Source organism: Poecile atricapillus, chromosome 30 (assembly GCF_030490865.1).
Source record: "Poecile atricapillus isolate bPoeAtr1 chromosome 30, bPoeAtr1.hap1, whole genome shotgun sequence".
Lineage (NCBI taxonomy): Eukaryota > Metazoa > Chordata > Aves > Passeriformes > Paridae > Poecile > Poecile atricapillus.
The window spans coordinates 1,417,087-1,433,601 of record NC_081278.1 but is presented as its reverse complement, the minus strand read 5'-3'; the positions used below and the strand labels follow the sequence as shown (position 1 = coordinate 1,433,601).

Here is a 16,515-nt window from a genome sequence, read left to right as displayed (position 1 = left end):
ACCTGTGTCCCCTCAGGCGGGGGTGACACCCAAATTCCGGGGTGTCCTGGGACACCTGTGTCCCCTCAGGTGGGGGTGACACCCAAATTCCGGGGTGTCCTGGGACACCTGTGACCTCTCAGTGAGAGTGACACCCAAATTCCGGGGTGTCCTGGGACACCTGTGTCCACTGGGGTGGGAGTGACACCCAAATTCCGGGGTGTCCTGGGACACCTGTGTCCCCTCAGGTGGGGTGACACCCAAATTCCGGGGTGTCCTGGGACACCTGTGTCCCCTCAGGTGGGGTGACACCCAAATTCCGGGGTGTCCTGGGACACCTGTGTCCCCTCAGGTGGGGTGACACCCAAATTCCGGGGTGTCCTGGGACACCTGTGTCCCCTCAGACAGGGGTGACACCCAAATTCCGGGGTGTCCTGGGACACCTGTGTCCCCTCAGACAGGGGTGACACCCAAATTCCGGGGTGTCCTGGGACACCTGTGTCCCCTCAGGTGGGTGTGACACCCAAATTCCGGGGTGTCTCAGGCCACCTGTGTCCCCTCGAGTGGGGGTGACACCCAAATTCCGGGGTGTCTCAGGACACCTGTGTCCACTGGGGTGGGAGTGACACCCAAATTCCGGGGTGTCCTGGAACACCTGTGTCCACTGGGGTGGGAGTGACACCCAAATTCCGGGGTGTCCTGGGACACCTGTGTCCCCTCAGACAGGGGTGACACCCAAATTCCGGGGTGTCCTGGGACACCTGTGTCCCCTCAGACAGGGGTGACACCCAAATTCCGGGGTGTCCTGGGACACCTGTGTCCCCTCAGACAGGGGTGACACCCAAATTCCGGGGTGTCCTGGGTCACCTGTGTCCCCTCAGACAGGGGTGACACCCAAATTCCGGGGTGTCCTGGGACACCTGTGTCCCCTCGGGTGGGGGTGACACCCAAATTCCGGGGTGTCCTGGGACACCTGTGTCCCCTCAGACAGGGGTGACACCCAAATTCCGGGGTGTCTCAGGCCACCTGTGTCCCCTCGAGTGGGGGTGACACCCAAATTCCGGGGTGTCCTGGGACACCTGTGTCCCCTCAGGCGGGGGTGACACCCAAATTCCAGGGTGTCCTGGGACACCTGTGTCCCCTCAGGCGGGGGTGACACCCAAATTCCAGGGTGTCCTGGGGCACCTGTGTCCCCTTAGACAGGGGTGACACCCAAATTCCGGGGTGTCCTGGGACACCTGTGTCCACTGGAGTGAGGGTGACACCCAAATTCCGGGGTGTCCTGGGACACCTGTGTCCCCTCAGGTGGGGGTGACACCCAAATTCCGGGGTGTCCTGGGACACCTGTGTCCCCTCAGTGAATGACACCCAAATTCCGGGGTGTCCTGGGACACCTGTGTCGCCTCAGTGAATGACACCCAAATTCCGGGGTGTCCTGGGACACCTGTGTCCACTCGAGTGGGGGTGACACCCAAATTCCGGGGTGTCTCGAGACACCTGTGTCCCCTCAGACAGGGGTGACACCCAAATTCCGGGGTGTCCTGGGACACCTGTGTCCCCTCAGACAGGGGTGACACCCCAAATTCTGGGGTGTCTCAGGCCACCTGTGTCCCCTCAGGCGGGGGTGACACCGAAATTCCGGGGTGTCCTGGGACACCTCTGCCCTCTCGGTGACAGTGACACCTGGGTTCTGCTGTGCCCAACAGGGATGACACCCAAATTCCGGGATGCCCTGGGCAAGCTGCGTCCCCCCGGGCGGGGGTGACACCCGAATTCTGCTGTGACACCGGTGTCCCCTGGGCGAGGACGGGGGTGACACCCGAATTCTGCCGTGACACCGGTGTCCCCTGGGCGAGGACAGGGGTGACACCCGAATTCCGGGGTGCCCCGGGGGCGGTGCCCCGAAACCCGCGTCCCCTCGGGCGAGGGCGGGGAGGTGACAGCAGCGCTCGGAGCCGCCCGGAGCTCGGCCCGCGGGGCTGGGCGGGCTCTGTCCCCTCCCCGCGGTGCCACTCGCGGGTCCTCCTGTCCCCGCGGCGGGGGTGGCACCGGCAGCGCCCCGGCCTCGAGTCCCACGGGCTCGGCAGCGACAGGTGAGGGACGCGGGGTCAGGAACATCCCGGGGTGGGCAGGGGACACAAAACCAGGGTGGGCAGGGGACACAAAAGCACCCCAAGGTGGGCAGGGGACCCAAAACCCCCCCAGGGTGGGCAGGGGACCCAAAACTCCTCCAGGATGGGCCGGGGACACAAAACCTCCCCCCCAAGGTGGGCAGGGGACCCAAAACACCCCAGGATGGGCAGGGGACACAACCCCCCCCCCACCCAGGGTGGGCAGGGGACCCAAAATCAGGGTGGCCAGGGGACCCCAAACCCCCCCCGGATGGGCAGGGGACACAAAAGCACCCCCAGGGTGGGCAGGGGGCCCCAAACCCCCCCAGGCCGGGCAGGGGTCCCGGAGTCCGGGCACCCCCGAGCTGCCCCCTATAAAGAAGGGACCTGGAGCTGGCGGGGGTTCCCAGCCCGGGGCTGATGCTGTTTTTGGGGGGGCTGGGGGGGTCTCTGCAGGGTCCCTGGTGCTCCAGAGCCCCCCCAGTTTGTGCCATGATGGACACGGGGGACAGGGGAGGACGCAGCCCCCCCCGGCTGGCACAGGTGATTTGGGGGGACCCTCAGGTGATGGGGGGGGGGAACCCCCAAGCACCCCGGGGAAGCCTCGACCCCCACTGAGGGGGTCCCAGGGGGTGGGGGAGTGAAGGGCTCCGGCATTTGGGGGGCTCCCAGCTCCCCCCTTCTTTGTCTGGGGACCCCCGGCGCCCCCTCCGCGGCCCCCTGGCCCCCCGCCAGCCCCCGGGGCTGGAATTGGGACACGGGGCGGGGACAGGGACACAGCGGCCGGCGCCCCTCCCCCCCGTGGGAACCGACACATCCCCCCCCACCCCGCCCCAGCTCCCCCCCGACACCCCAAAATTCTCCCCCTGTTTTGTCTCCCCCCCCCCCCGCTCGAGCCCCCTGAGGGGGTCCCTGGATTTTTGGGACCCCCTGGACATCCGGGGACACCCCCGGACTCCGGGGACCCCCAAAGATCTGGGGTTCTCCCCGGGACCCCCTGGACACCTGGGGCACCCCAAGAACATCATCATCCTGCCCCGGACTTGGGGAGCCCCCCCAGACTTACAGGGCACCCCGAAATCCTGGGAACCTCCTGGGCCCCTCGAACTCGGGGGGTCCCCCAGATTTTGGGACACCCCCGGACTCCTTCCCCCCCAAAAACTTCGGGACCCTCCGGACACCTGGGGGTCCCCAAATTCCTGGGACCCCCCGGACACTTGGGGTCCCCCAGACCCCCCGGATTCTCTGGACCCCCCAGAACCCCTCCCCAGGAATTTGAGACCCCCTGGACCCAAATTTTGGGTGCCAAGGCCTCCAACTCTTGGGACACCCCAAAATGTGGGGGTTCTGTGGACCCCTGGGACCCCCCCCAGGCTTTTGGGATCCCCTGGATTTGGGGTCCCCCAAAATTTCTCCCCGCCCCGCAGTCCCAGCGCCGCCGGGACCTGGAGGAGGAGCTGCGGGACCTCAGCAACCAGGTGGGCGTGGCTTGCGCGATGGGGCGGGGCTATGAGGAGGGTGGGGGACGTGGCTGTCAGCCAAAGTGGGCGGGGCTATGAGCTGTCAATCACAGCCTGGCCCCTCCTCCCACTGAGGACGGTGGGGTGTGTGGCTGTCAGTCAGCCAAAGTGGGCGGGGCTATGAGCTGTCAATCATGTGTGGGCGGAGCCTGGGGCTGTCAATCATCCCTGCTCAATCAGGTGGCAGCGTTAAAGCGGAGCCTGGCGGCGGAGCGTGGGCGGAGCCTGATGGAGGGCGGGGCTCTGCGGGCGCTGGAGATCGCGGTGGGCGGAGCCCAGGCCCGGGTGGGCGGAGCCTGTCGGGCCCTGGACCGGGCCAAGGAGCGGCTGCGGCTGCAGGAGGTGGGCGGGGCCGGGTGAAGGGGGTGGGGCTATGGGGGTGTGGCCTGTGGGGAGGAGCCTCTTGAAGGGGCGTGGCAGATGTGGGCACAGAGGGTGTGGATGGGTGTGGTCTGGGAAGGAGGTGGGGAATAAGGGGCGGAGCTTTTGGGGAGTGGGAGGGGCCATGGTGGGGTATGAGGGGGTGGAGCCCCCGGTGTGGGTGGAGTCAGGGCGTGGGTGGGGCTATGATGGAGCTGAAGGGGGCGTGGTTCAGCTCACGGGGGTGTGGTCTGACGGTTGTGTGGCTATAAATGAGTGGTGGAGCAGTGGGCGTGGCCAGGCGTGTGGGCGTGGCCAGGTGTGTGGGCGTGGCCTGTCTCTGACCCCGCCCCTCTGCAGGAGGCGGGGCAGCTTCTGTGGGCGGAGCTGGAGGCCGCCCGTGCTGCCAAGGTGGGGGCGGAGCTCCGGGCACAGGAGGCGGAGTCTCAGTGCCAGGCCCGGGGGGCGGAGCTGGAGCGGCTGCGCCAGGTGGGCGGGGCTAAGGCGAGGGGTGGGGCTATGGACAATGGGCGGGGCTTTAGGAGCAGGGGAAAGGACCAATGGGTGGGGCTATAACAACACGGGGGCGGGGCTAAGGACCAATGGGTGGGGCTATAACAACACAGGGGCGGGGCTAAGGACCAATGGGTGGGGCTATAACAACATGGGGGCAGGGCTAAGGACCAATGGGCGGGGCCATAACAGCCTGGGGGCAGGGCTAAGAACCAATGGGTGGGGCTATAACAACACGGGGGCGGGGCTAAGGACCAATGGGAGGGGCTATACCAACATGGGGCGGGGCTATAACAGATTGGGGGCGGGGCTAAGGACCAATGGGTGGTTCTCTTGCCGCTGGGGGTGGGGCTATGGAACAATGGGCGGGTCTAACGGAGCCAATGGGCGTGGCTCGGCTGGGGGCGTGGCTGGGAGCGTGTCCATGCTGGCCCCGCCCACAGGCGGTGCAGGCTGCCCAGCTCTCCCGGCGCCGGGCGGAGCAGGAGCGCGACCAGGCGGCTGCAAAGGTGGGCCACGCCCTCCAGAGCAGGTGAGCGCGGCCACGCCCCTTCCCCCAGTGTGTCCCCGAGAGTCCCAGTGTCACCTATAGCCCCTATCATGCCCAGGGGTCCCCTGTAGCGCCAGCCTCCCCCCCATAGCCCCTGTATGTCCCCATAGCCCCAATAGCCCCCGTACGCCCCTATAGCCCGTCTGTGTCCCCATTGTCCCCATGTGTCCCTATAGCCCCCCTATAGTCCCCCTATAGCCCCCCTATAGCCCCCAAAGCCCCCTGTAGCCCCCCTATAGCCCCTATAGCCCCCCACAGCCCCCTATAGCCCCTGTGCCCCTATAGCCCCCCCATAGCCTCCCATAGACCCCCATAGCCCCCCCATAGCCCCCCTATAGCCCCCTGTGCCCCATAGCTCCCGTATGCCCCTATAGCCCCTATAGCCCCCCTATAGCCCCATAGCCCCCCTATAGCCCCCCTATAGCCCCCATAGCCCCTATAGCCCCCCTATAACCCCTATAGCCCCCATAGTCTCCCATAACCCCCCATAGCCCCCCCATAGCCCCCCTATAGCCCCCTGTGCCCCATAGCCCCCGTATGCCCCTATAGCCCCTATAGCCCCCCTACAGCCCCCCTATAGCGCCCCTATAGCCCCCTATATTCCCCCTCTAGCCCCCCGTAGCCCCCCTATAGCCCCCCCATAGCCCCCACATAGCCCCCTATAGCTCCCCATTGCCCCTATAGCCCCCCAAAGCCCCCCAAAGCCCCCTATAGCCCCCCCATAGCCCCTGTGCCCCTATAGCCTCCCAGAGCCCCCTATAGCCCCCTATAGCCCCCTGTGCCCCTATAGCCCCCCTATAGCCCCTATAGCCCCCCATAGCCCCCATAGCCCCCTATAGCCCCCTATAGCCCCCTATAGCCCCCCATAGCCCCCCATAGCCCCCTATAGCCCCCCATAGCCCCTATAGCCCCTATAGCCCCTATAGCCCCTATGCCCCCATAGCCCCCCTATAGCCCCCCATAGCCCCTATAGCCCCCTGTGTCCCTATAGCCCCCCTATAGCCCCCTATAGCCCCTATAGCCCCCCATAGCCTCCCCTATAGCCCCCCATAGCCCCCTCTATAGCCCCCTATAGCCCCTATAGCCACCCATAGCCCCCTCTATAGCCCCCTATAGCCCCCTATAGCCCCTATAGCCCCCTATAGCCCCCCATAGCCCCCTCTATAGCCCCCTATAGCCCCCTATAGCCCCTATAGCCCCCTATAGCCCCCCATAGCCCCCTCTATAGCCCCCTATAGCCCCCTATACCCCTTATGGCCCCCTATAGCCCCCCATAGCCCCCTATAGCCCCTATAACCCCCTGTGTCCCTATAGCCCCCCATAGCCTCCCCTATAGCCCCCCATAGCCCCCTCTATAGCCCCCTATAGCCCCTATAGCCCCTATAGCCCCCCATAGCCCCCCTATAGCCCCTATAGCCCCCTATAGCCCCTATAGCCCCCCCATAGCCCCCCATAGCCCCCTCTATAGCCCCCTATAGCCCCTATAGCCCCTATAGCCCCTATGCCCCCATAGCCCCCCTATAGCCCCCCATAGCCCCTATAGCCCCGTGTCCCTATAGCCCCCCATAGCCTCCCCTATAGCCCCCCATAGCCCCCCATAGCCCCCTCTATAGCCCCCCATAGCCCCTATAGCCCCCTGTGTCCCTATAGCCCCCCATAGCCTCCCCTATAGCCCCCCATAGCCCCCTCTATAGCCCCCTATAGCCCCTATAGCCCCTATAGCCCCCCATAGCCCCCCTATAGCCCCTATAGCCCCCTATAGCCCCTATAGCCCCTATAGCCCCCCACAGCCCCCCTATAGCCCCTATAGCCCCCTATAGCCTCCCCTATAGCCCCCTATAGCCCCTATAGCCCCCTATAGCCCCCTATAGCCCCTATAGCCCCCCACAGCCCCCCTATAGCCCCTATAGCCCCCCATAGCCTCCCCTATAGCCCCCCATAGCCCCCTCTATAGCCCCCTATAGCCCCTATAGCCCCCCATAGCCTCCCCTATAGCCCCTATAGCCCCCTATAGCCCCCTATAGCCCCTATAGCCCCCCACAGCCCCCCTATAGCCCCTGTGCCCCTATAGCCCCCTATAGCCCCTATAGTCCCCCAAAGCCCCCTACAGCGCCCGTATAGCCCCCTGTGTCCCTATAGCCCCCCATAGCCTCCCCTATAGCCCCCCATAGCCCCCCATAGCCCCCTCTATAGCCCCCTATAGCCCCTATAGCCCCTATAGCCCCCCATAGCCCCCTATAGCCCCTATAGCCCCCTATAGCCCCTATAGCCCCTATAGCCCCCCCATAGCCACCTCTATAGCCCCCTATAGCCCCCCATAGCCCCCCTATAGCCCCTATAGCCCCCTATAGCCCCCTATAGCCCCTATAGCCCCCCACAGCCCCCCTATAGCCCCTGTGCCCCTATAGCCCCCTATAGCCCCTATAGCCCCCCACAGCCCCCCTATAGCCCCTGTGCCCCTATAGCCCCCCATAGCCCCCCTACAGCCCCCCATAGCCCCCCTACAGCCCCCTGTGCCCCTATAGCCCCCTATAGCCCCCCCATAGCCCCCCTATAGCCCCCCATAGCCCCCCTATAGCCCCTGTGCCCCATAGCGCCCCCTCTGGGGACCCCGCGGCGCTGCAGGCGGCGCTGGAGGAGCTGCGGGAGCACAACCGGGACCTGCGGGAACACCTGAGACAGAGAATGGGACAGGTGGGGACACCTGGGGACATGGGGGGACACCTGGGGACATGGGGACACCTGGGGGGACATGGGGACACCTGGGGACATGGGGGACATGGGGACACCTGGGGGGACACCTGGGGGGACATGGGGACACCTGGGGACATGGGGGGACATGGGGACACCTGGGGACATGGGGGGACACCTGGGGACATGGGGGGACACCTGGGGACATGGGGACATGGGGGGACACCTGGGGGGACATGGGGACATGAAGGGATACCTGGGGGGACATGGGGACACCTGGGGGGACATGGGGACACCTGGGGACATGGGGGACATGGGGACACCTGGGGGGACACCTGGGGGGACATGGGGACACCTGGGGACATGGGGGACATGGGGACACCTGGGGGGACACCTGGGGGGACATGGGGACACCTGGGGACATGGGGGACATGGGGACACCTGGGGGGACACCTGGGGGGACATGGGGACACCTGGGGACATGGGGGACAGCTGGGGACATGGGGGGACATGGGGACACCTGGGGGGACATGGGGACAGCTGAGGGGACACCTGGGGACATGGGGACATGGGGGGACACCTGGGGACATGGGGACACCTGGGGGGACATGGGGACACCTGGGGACATGGGGGACATGGGGACACCTGGGGGGACACCTGGGGGGACATGGGGACACCTGGGGACATGGGGACACCTGGGGACATGGGGGGACATGGGGACACCTGGGGACATGGGGGGACACCTGGGGACATGGGGGGACACCTGGGGACATGGGGACATGGGGGGACACCTGGGGGGACATGGGGACATGAGGGGACACCTGGGGGGACATGGGGACACCTGGGGGGACATGGGGACACCTGGGGACATGGGGGACATGGGGACACCTGGGGGGACACCTGGGGGGACATGGGGACACCTGGGGACATGGGGGACATGGGGACACCTGGGGGGACACCTGGGGGGACATGGGGGACATGGGGACATGGGGGACAGCTGGGGACATGGGGGGACATGGGGACACCTGGGGGGACATGGGGACAGCTGAGGGGACACCTGGGGACATGGGGACATGGGGGGACACCTGGGGGGACACCTGGGGGGACATGGGGACACCTGGGGACATGGGGGACATGGGGGGACATGGGGACACCTGGGGGGACATGGGGACAGCTGAGGGGACACCTGGGGACATGGGGACACCTGGGGGGACATGGGGACATGGGGACATGGGGGGACATGGGGGGACATGGGGGACATGGGGGACATCTGGGAGGCCATGGGGACATGGGGGGACATGGGGGGACATGGAGGGACACCTGGGGACATGGGGGACATGGGGGGACACCTGGGGGACACCTGGGGGGACATGGGGACAGCTGGGGGGACACCTGGGGACATGGGGGACATGGGGACATGGGGGGACACCTGGGGGGACACCTGGGGGGACACCTGGGGGGACACCTGGGGACAGCTGGGGGGACACCTGGGGGGACATGGGGACACCTGGGGAAACCGGGGGACATGGGGGGACACGGGGACACCTGGGGGGACATGGGGACACCTGGGGGGAAATGGGGACACCTGGGGGGATACCTGGGGACATGGGGGACACGGGGGGACATGGGGGACACGGGGGGACATGGGGGACACGGGGACACCTGGGGGGACATGGGGACACCTGGGGGGGACACCTGGGGGGACATGGGGACACCTGGGGGGACACCTGGGGGGACATGGGGACACCTGGGGGGACAGCTGGGGACACCTGGGGACACCTGGGGGGACAGCTGGGGACACCTGGGGAAACCGGGGGACATGGGGGGACACGGGGACACCTGGGGGGACATGGGGACACTTTGGGGACACCTGGGGACACCTGGGGACACCTGTGGGGACACTGAGGGTGGAGGTGGGTGGGTGGGGGTGCCGTGGGTGCACCTGTGGCTGCACAGGGACAGGGAGGAGCGCACCTGTGGGCACCGGGGGTGCCGGGGGGACAGGTGTGGGTGTCACAGGGACAGGTGTGGGTGTCATGGGACAGGTGTGGGTGTCACAGGGACAGGTGTGGGTGTCACAGGGACAGGTGTGGGTGCCATGGGGACAGGTGTGGGTGCCAGGGGGACAGGTGTGGGTGTCGTGGGACAGGTGTGGGTGCCATGGGGACAGGTGTGGGTGTCATGGGGACAGGTGTGGGTGCCAGGGGGACAGGTGTGGGTGTCACAGGGACAGGTGTGGGTGTCATGGGGACAGGTGTGGGTGTCACAGGGACAGGTGTGGGTGCCATGGGGACAGGTGTGGGTGTCATGGGGACAGGTGTGGGTGTCACAGGGACAGGTGTGGGTGCCACGGGGACAGGTGTGGGTTCCGGGGGGACAGGTGTAGTTTCCAGGTGTCCCAGTTCCAGGTGTAGTTTCCAGGTGTCCCAGTTCCAGGTGTGTTTTGGGTGTCCCAGTTCCAGGTGTGTTTTGGGTGTCCCAGTTCCAGGTGTGTTTTGGGTGTCCCAGTTCCAGGTGTGTTTCCAGGTGTCCCAATTCCAGGTGTGTTTTGGGTGTCCCAGTTCCAGGTGTAGTTTTGGGTGTCCCAGTTCCAGGTGTGTTTCCAGGTGTCCCAGTTCCAGGTGTAGTTCCTGGGTGTCCCAGTTCCAGGTGTAGTTTCCAGGTGTCCCAGTTCCAGGTGTGTTTTGGGTGTCCCAGTTCCAGGTGTGTTTTGGGTGTCCCAGTTCCAGGTGTAGTTTTTGGGTGTCCCAGTTCCAGGTGTAGTTCCTGGGTGTCCCAGTTCCAGGTGTAGTTTCAGGGTGTCCCAGTTCCAGGTGTGTTTTGGGTGCCCCAGTTCCAGGTGTGTTTTGGGTGTCCCGGTTCCAGGTGTAGTTTCCAGGTGTCCCAGTTCCAGGTGTGTTTTGGGTGTCCCAGTTCCAGGTGTAGTTTCAGGGTGTCCCAGTTCCAGGTGTGTTTTGGGTGCCCCAGTTCCAGGTGTAGTTTCCAGGTGTCCCGGTTCCAGGTGTAGTTTTGGGTGTCCCAGTTCCAGGTGTGTTTTGGGTGTCCCAGTTCCAGGTGTGTTTTGGGTGTCCCAGTTCCAGGTGTAGTTTTTGGGTGTCACAGTTCCAGGTGTAGTTTCCAGGTGTCCCGGTTCCAGGTGTAGTTTTGGGTGTCCCAGTTCCAGGTGTGTTTTGGGTGTCCCAATTCCAGGTGTGTTTTGGGTGTCCCAGTTCCAGGTGTAGTTTCGGGGTGTCCCAGTTCCAGGTGTGTTTTGGGTGTCCCAGTTCCAGGTGTAGTTTCCAGGTGTCCCAGTTCCAGGTGTAGTTTCAGGGTGTCCCAGTTCCAGGTGTGTTTTGGGTGTCCCAGTTCCAGGTGTAGTTTTTGGGTGTCCCAGTTCCAGGTGTGTTTTGGGTGTCCCAGTTCCAGGTGTGTTTTGGGTGTCCCGGTTCCAGGTGTAGTTTTTGGGTGTCCCAGTTCCAGGTGTAGTTTCCAGGTGTCCCAGTTCCAGTCGCGGACCCTCGGCCGCTCTCTCCCGCAGGTGGAGGAGCTGCGGCGGGCGCTGGTGGCCGCGGGCTCGCGGGCTCAGGACGCTCAGGCTGCGCTGGCCCGGCTGGCGCAGGAGCAGCGGCGGCTGCGGGAGCGGCTGCAGCAGCCCCGGGACCCCCCCGGGACCCCCGAGCCCGCCCTGCGCGCCCGCTGCGCCCACCTGCAGGAGCTGCTGCGGCGAGAGGGGGGGTCAGCGGCGTGGGCGGCCGGGGTGGGCTCGGGGTGGCCCAAGATGGGCCCTGGGGTGGCCCAAGGTGGTCCCAAGGTGACCCAGAGTGGTTTTGGGTGGCCCCAGGGTGGCCCAAGGGGGTCCTGAATCATCCCAGATAGTCCAAGGTGGTCCCCAGATGGCCCAAGGTGTGCCCCAATGGTCCCAGATAGTCCTGGGGTGGCCCAAGGTGGTCTTTGAGTGGCCCAAGGAAGTCCCAAGGTGACCCAGAGTGGTTTTGGGTGGTCCCTGGGTGGCCCAAGGTGGTCCCCAGATGGTCCTGGGGTGGTCCCAGATAGTCCCGGGGTGGCCCAAGGTGGTCCCAGGGTGGCCCAAGGCGGTCCCTGGGTGGCCCAAGGTGGTCCCTGATCATCCCAGATAGCCTCAGGGTGACCCAAGGTGGTCCCTTGGTGGCCCAAGGTGGGCCCCAGGTGGTCCCAGATAGTCTCGGGGTGGCCCAAGGTGGTCCCCAGATGGCCCCGGGGTGGCCCAAGGTGGTCCTTGAGTGGCCCAAGGTGGTCCCTTGGTGGCCCAAGGTGGTCCCAAGGTGACCCAGAGTGGTTTTGGGTGGCCCCAGGGTGGCACAGGGTGGGCTCAGGTGGTCCCAGCTGGGTCTGAGGTGGCCCCAGGGCATTTTGGGGTGACCCCAGGGTGGTCCACGGGGGTCCTGGGGTGACCCAGGGTGGCCCAAGGTGGTCCCCAGATGGCCCTGGGGTAGCCCAAGGTGGTCCCAGGGTGGCCCAAGGTGGTCCCCAGATGGCCCTGGGGTAGCCCAAGGTGGTCCCAGGGTGGCCCAAGGTGGTCCCCAGATGGCCCTGGGGTGGCCCAAGGTGGTCCCAGGGTGTCCCTTGGTGACCCGAGGTGTCCCGGGGTGACCCCAAAGTGGCTCAGGGGGTGTTCCAGGCCAGCCCCGCCCCAGGGGTGTCACCAGCTGGGGGTGACAGGAGGTGACACAGGAGGTGACACAGGAGGTGACAGGAGGTGACACAGGAGGTGACACAGGAGGTGACACAGGAGGTGACAGGAGGTGACAGCAGGTGACACAGGAGGTGACACAGGAGGTGACACAGGAGGTGACAGCAGGTGACACAGGAGGTGACACAGGGTGTGACACAGGCGGTGACAGGGCTGTCCCCACGGCAGGGCGCGGCTGGCCCTGGCCCGGGCTGCGCGTGCCACCGGCCGGCGCCTGCGGGTGTTGGTGGCCGAGGCGGAGGAGCAGCGGCTGCTGGCGGAGCGCTACCGGCTGCAGGTGGGGACAGAGCCCCTGTCACCCCTGTCACCCCTGGTGTCACATCGTGTGTCACCCTCTGTCACCCCCTGTCACCTCCTGTGTCACCCCCTGTCACCTCCTGTGTCACCTGCTGTCACCTCCTGTCACCTCTGGTGTCACCTCCTGTGTCACCTCCTGTGTCACCCCCTGTCACCTGCTGTCACCTCCTGTGTCACCTCCTGTCACCTCTTGTCACCCACTGTCACCTCCTGTCACCTCCTGTCACTTCCTGATACCTGCTGTCACCTCTAGTGTCACCTCCTGTCACCTGCTGTGTCACCCTCTGTCACCCCCTGTCACCTCCTGTCACCTGCTGTGTCACTTGCTGTCACCCCCTGTCACCTCCTGTCACCTCCTGTCACTTCCTGTCACCCGCTGTCACCTCCTGTCACCTCGTGTGCCACCTCCTGTCACCTCCTGTCACCCGCTGTCACCTGCTGCCACCTGCTGCCACCTGCTGCCACCTGCTGCCACCTCCTGTCACCTCCTGTCACCTCCTGTCACTCACTGTCACCTGCTGCCACCTGCTGCCACCTCCTGTCACCTGCTGTCACTCACTGTCATCTCCTGTCACCCTCTTGTCATCTGCTGCCACCTGCTGCCACCTGCTGCCACCTGTCACCTCCTGTCACCTGCTGTCATCTCCTGTCACCCTCCTGTCACCCTACAGCCTCTGTGTCCCCATGTGTCCTCCCTGTGACCCCATGTCCCCATGTCCAAGTGTCCCCAATGTCCCCCTGAATGTCCCCATTGTCCCCCCCGTGTCCCCAATGTCCCCACTGTCCCCAATGTCCCCCTCGATGTCCCCAATGTCCCCAATGTCCCCACTGTCCCCACTGTCCCCCATGTCCCCCATGTCCCCAATGTCCCCAGTGTCCCCCCATGTCCCCAATGTCCCCGATGTCCCCCTCAATGTCCCCAATGTCCCCCATGTCCCCAGTGTCCCCAATGTCCCCGATGTCCCCCTCAATGTCCCCCATGTCCCCAATGTCCCCAATGTCCCCGATGTCCCCTCAGGCCCGTGCCACCGAGGCCGCTGGCCGGCTCCTGGCTGAGCAGGTGGCCGCAGTGGCCGCGGGCACGGCCCAAGCGCTGGCCCAGGGCCACCACCTGCGCCGGGAGCTCGAGGACGTCGGGGACGGGGCCGCGGCCACCGCCAGGGACGTGGCCGTGCTCAGGGCGCGCCTCAGGTGGGGACACTGGGGACATGGGTGCCCCATGGACCCCATAGAACCCACATGGACCTATAGAAACCCTATGGACCTATAGAAACCCTATAGACCCCATAAAAACCCTATAGACCCCATGGAACCCCCATGGACCCCATAGAACCCACATGGACCCCATAGAAACCCTATAGACCCCATAGAACCCACATGGACCCTATAGAAACCCTATAGACCCCATAGAACCCACATGGACCCCATAAAACCCACATGGACCCCATAGAAACCCTATAGACCCCATAGAACCCCCATGGACCCCATAGAACCCACATGGACCCCATAGAAACCCTATGGACCTATAGAAACCCTATAGACCCCATAAAAACCCTATAGATCCCATAGAACCCACATGGACCCCATAGAAACCCTATAGACCCCATAGAACCCCCATGGACCCCATAGAACCCACATGGACCCCATAGAAACCCTATGGACCTATAGAAACCCTATAGACCCCATAAAAACCCTATAGACCCCATAGAACCCACATGGACCCCATAGAACCCACATGGACCCCATAGAAACCCTATAGACCCCATAGAACCCACATGGACCCCATAGAACCCACATGGACCCCATAGAAACCCTATAGACCCCATAGAACCCCCATGGACCCCATAGAACCCACATGGACCCCATAGAAACCCTATGGACCTATAGAAACCCTATAGACCCCATAAAAACCCTATAGATCCCATAGAACCCACATGGACCCCATAGAAACCCTATAGACCCCATAGAACCCCCATGGACCCCATAGAACCCACATGGACCCCATAGAAACCCTATGGACCTATAGAAACCCTATAGACCCCATAAAAACCCTATAGACCCCATAGAACCCACATGGACCCCATAGAAACCCTATAGACCCCATAGAACCCACATGGACCCCATAGAACCCACATGGACCCTATAGAAACCCTATAGACCACATAGACCCCATAGAACCCACATGGACCTATAGAAACCCTATGGACCTATAGAAACCCTATAGACCCCATAAAAACCCTATAGACCCCATAGAACCCACATGGACCCCATAGAAACCCTATAGACCCCATAGAACCCCCATGGACCCCATAGAACCCCCATGGACCCCATAGAACCCTATAGACCCCATAGAACCCACATGGACCCCATAGAAACCCTATAGACCACATAGACCCCATAGAACCCACATGGACCCCATAGAAACCCTATAGACCCCATAGAACCCACATGGACCCCATAGAACCCACATGGACCCTATAGAAACCCTATAGACCACATAGACCCCATAGAACCCACATGGACCCCATAGAAACCCTATAGACCCCATAGAACCCACATGGACCCCATAGAAACCCTATAGACCCCATAGAACCCACATGGACCCCATAGAAACCCTATAGACCCCATAGAACCCACATGGACCCCATATAACCCACATGGACCCCATAGAAACCCTATAGACCCCATAGAACCCTATGGACCCCATAGAACCCACATGGACCCCATAGAAACCCTATAGACCCCATAGAACCCACATGGACCCCATATAACCCACATGGACCCCATAGAAACCCTATAGACCCCATAGAACCCACATGGACCCTATAGAGATCCTATAGACCCCATGGGATATTTAGGGTCTCTATGGGGTTTATGGGGTGTCTGTGGGGTCTCTATGGGCTTTATGGGATATTTGGGGTCTTTATGGGGTCTATGGGGTCTCTATGGGGTCTGTGGGATATTTGGGGTCTCTATGGAGTTTATGGGGTCTCTATGGGCTTTATGGGATATTTGGGGTTTATGGGGTATCTGTGGGGTCTCTGTGGGGTCTATGGGATATTTGGGGTCTCTATGGAGTTTATGGGGTATCTGTGGGCTTTATGGGATATTTGGGGTCTCTATGGGGTTTATGGGGTGTCTGTGGGGTCTCTATGGGGTTTATGGGGTATCTGTGGGGTCTCTATGGGGTTTATGGGATATTTGGGGTCTCTATGGGGATTATAGGGTGTCTGCAGGTTCTCTATGGGGTCTATGGGGTGTCTGTGGGGTTTATGGGATATCTGGGGTTTATGGGGTGTCTATGGGATCTCTATGGGGTTTATGGGGTCTCGATGGGCTTTATGGGATATTTGGGTTCTCGATCGGGTTTATGGGGTGTTTGTGGGGTCTCTGTGGGGTTTATAGGATATTTGGGGTCTCTATGGGCTTTATGGGGTCTATGGGGTGTCTGTGGGGTCTCTATGGGGTCTATGGGGTGTCTGTGGGGTCTCACCCCGGTTCCCCCAGGTGTGACCCCATGAACCTGTCCCGCACCGTCCGGCGGATGCTGCGGGACGGGGACGACTCCGAGGACAGCGGGGACAGCGGGGACAGCGGGACCCCCCCCGGAGCCCCCCTGGAACCCACCCCCAGCACCGGGGGCACCCCCTGAGACCCCCCCGGGACCCCAAAACCCCCCCGGGACCCCCCAAAACTCCCGTGTGGGGTTTTTTGGGGCGGGGGTCCCCAACCTCATTAAAGTGCCTGGAGGGGGTCTCGCTCCTGAGTGACCCTGGAGGACACGGG

General features: G+C 63.5%; 1 protein-coding gene across 1 annotated transcript; it reads left to right on the top strand.

Moving 5' to 3' along the window:
- Positions 1 to 1,738: 1,738 nt before the first annotated feature.
- Positions 1,739 to 16,381, top strand: LOC131589804 (myosin heavy chain, embryonic smooth muscle isoform-like). Its single transcript, XM_058859584.1, has 11 exons — positions 1,739 to 2,072; positions 2,547 to 2,633; positions 3,518 to 3,568; positions 3,791 to 3,952; positions 4,331 to 4,459; positions 4,927 to 5,015; positions 7,628 to 7,727; positions 11,242 to 11,438; positions 12,601 to 12,709; positions 13,748 to 13,920; positions 16,237 to 16,381. The coding sequence occupies exons 2-11, from the start codon at positions 2,583 to 2,585 to the stop codon at positions 16,379 to 16,381; spliced, it is 1,206 nt and encodes a 401-aa protein (XP_058715567.1). The 5' UTR covers positions 1,739 to 2,072; positions 2,547 to 2,582.
- The last annotated feature ends 134 nt before the right edge of the window (positions 16,382 to 16,515 follow it).

What these genes read in the sequence shown, in the direction of transcription:
- LOC131589804 (XM_058859584.1), top strand. Translation starts at nt 2,583, where the DNA reads ATGATGGACACGGGGGACAGGGGAGGACGCAGCCCCCCCCGGCTGGCA. An exon ending in TGAGACAGAGAATGGGACAG is followed by an intron (nt 7,728 to 11,241) that starts GTGGGGACACCT and finishes TCTCTCCCGCAG; the next exon opens with GTGGAGGAGCTGCGGCGGGC. An exon ending in CGGAGCGCTACCGGCTGCAG is followed by an intron (nt 12,710 to 13,747) that starts GTGGGGACAGAG and finishes ATGTCCCCTCAG; the next exon opens with GCCCGTGCCACCGAGGCCGC.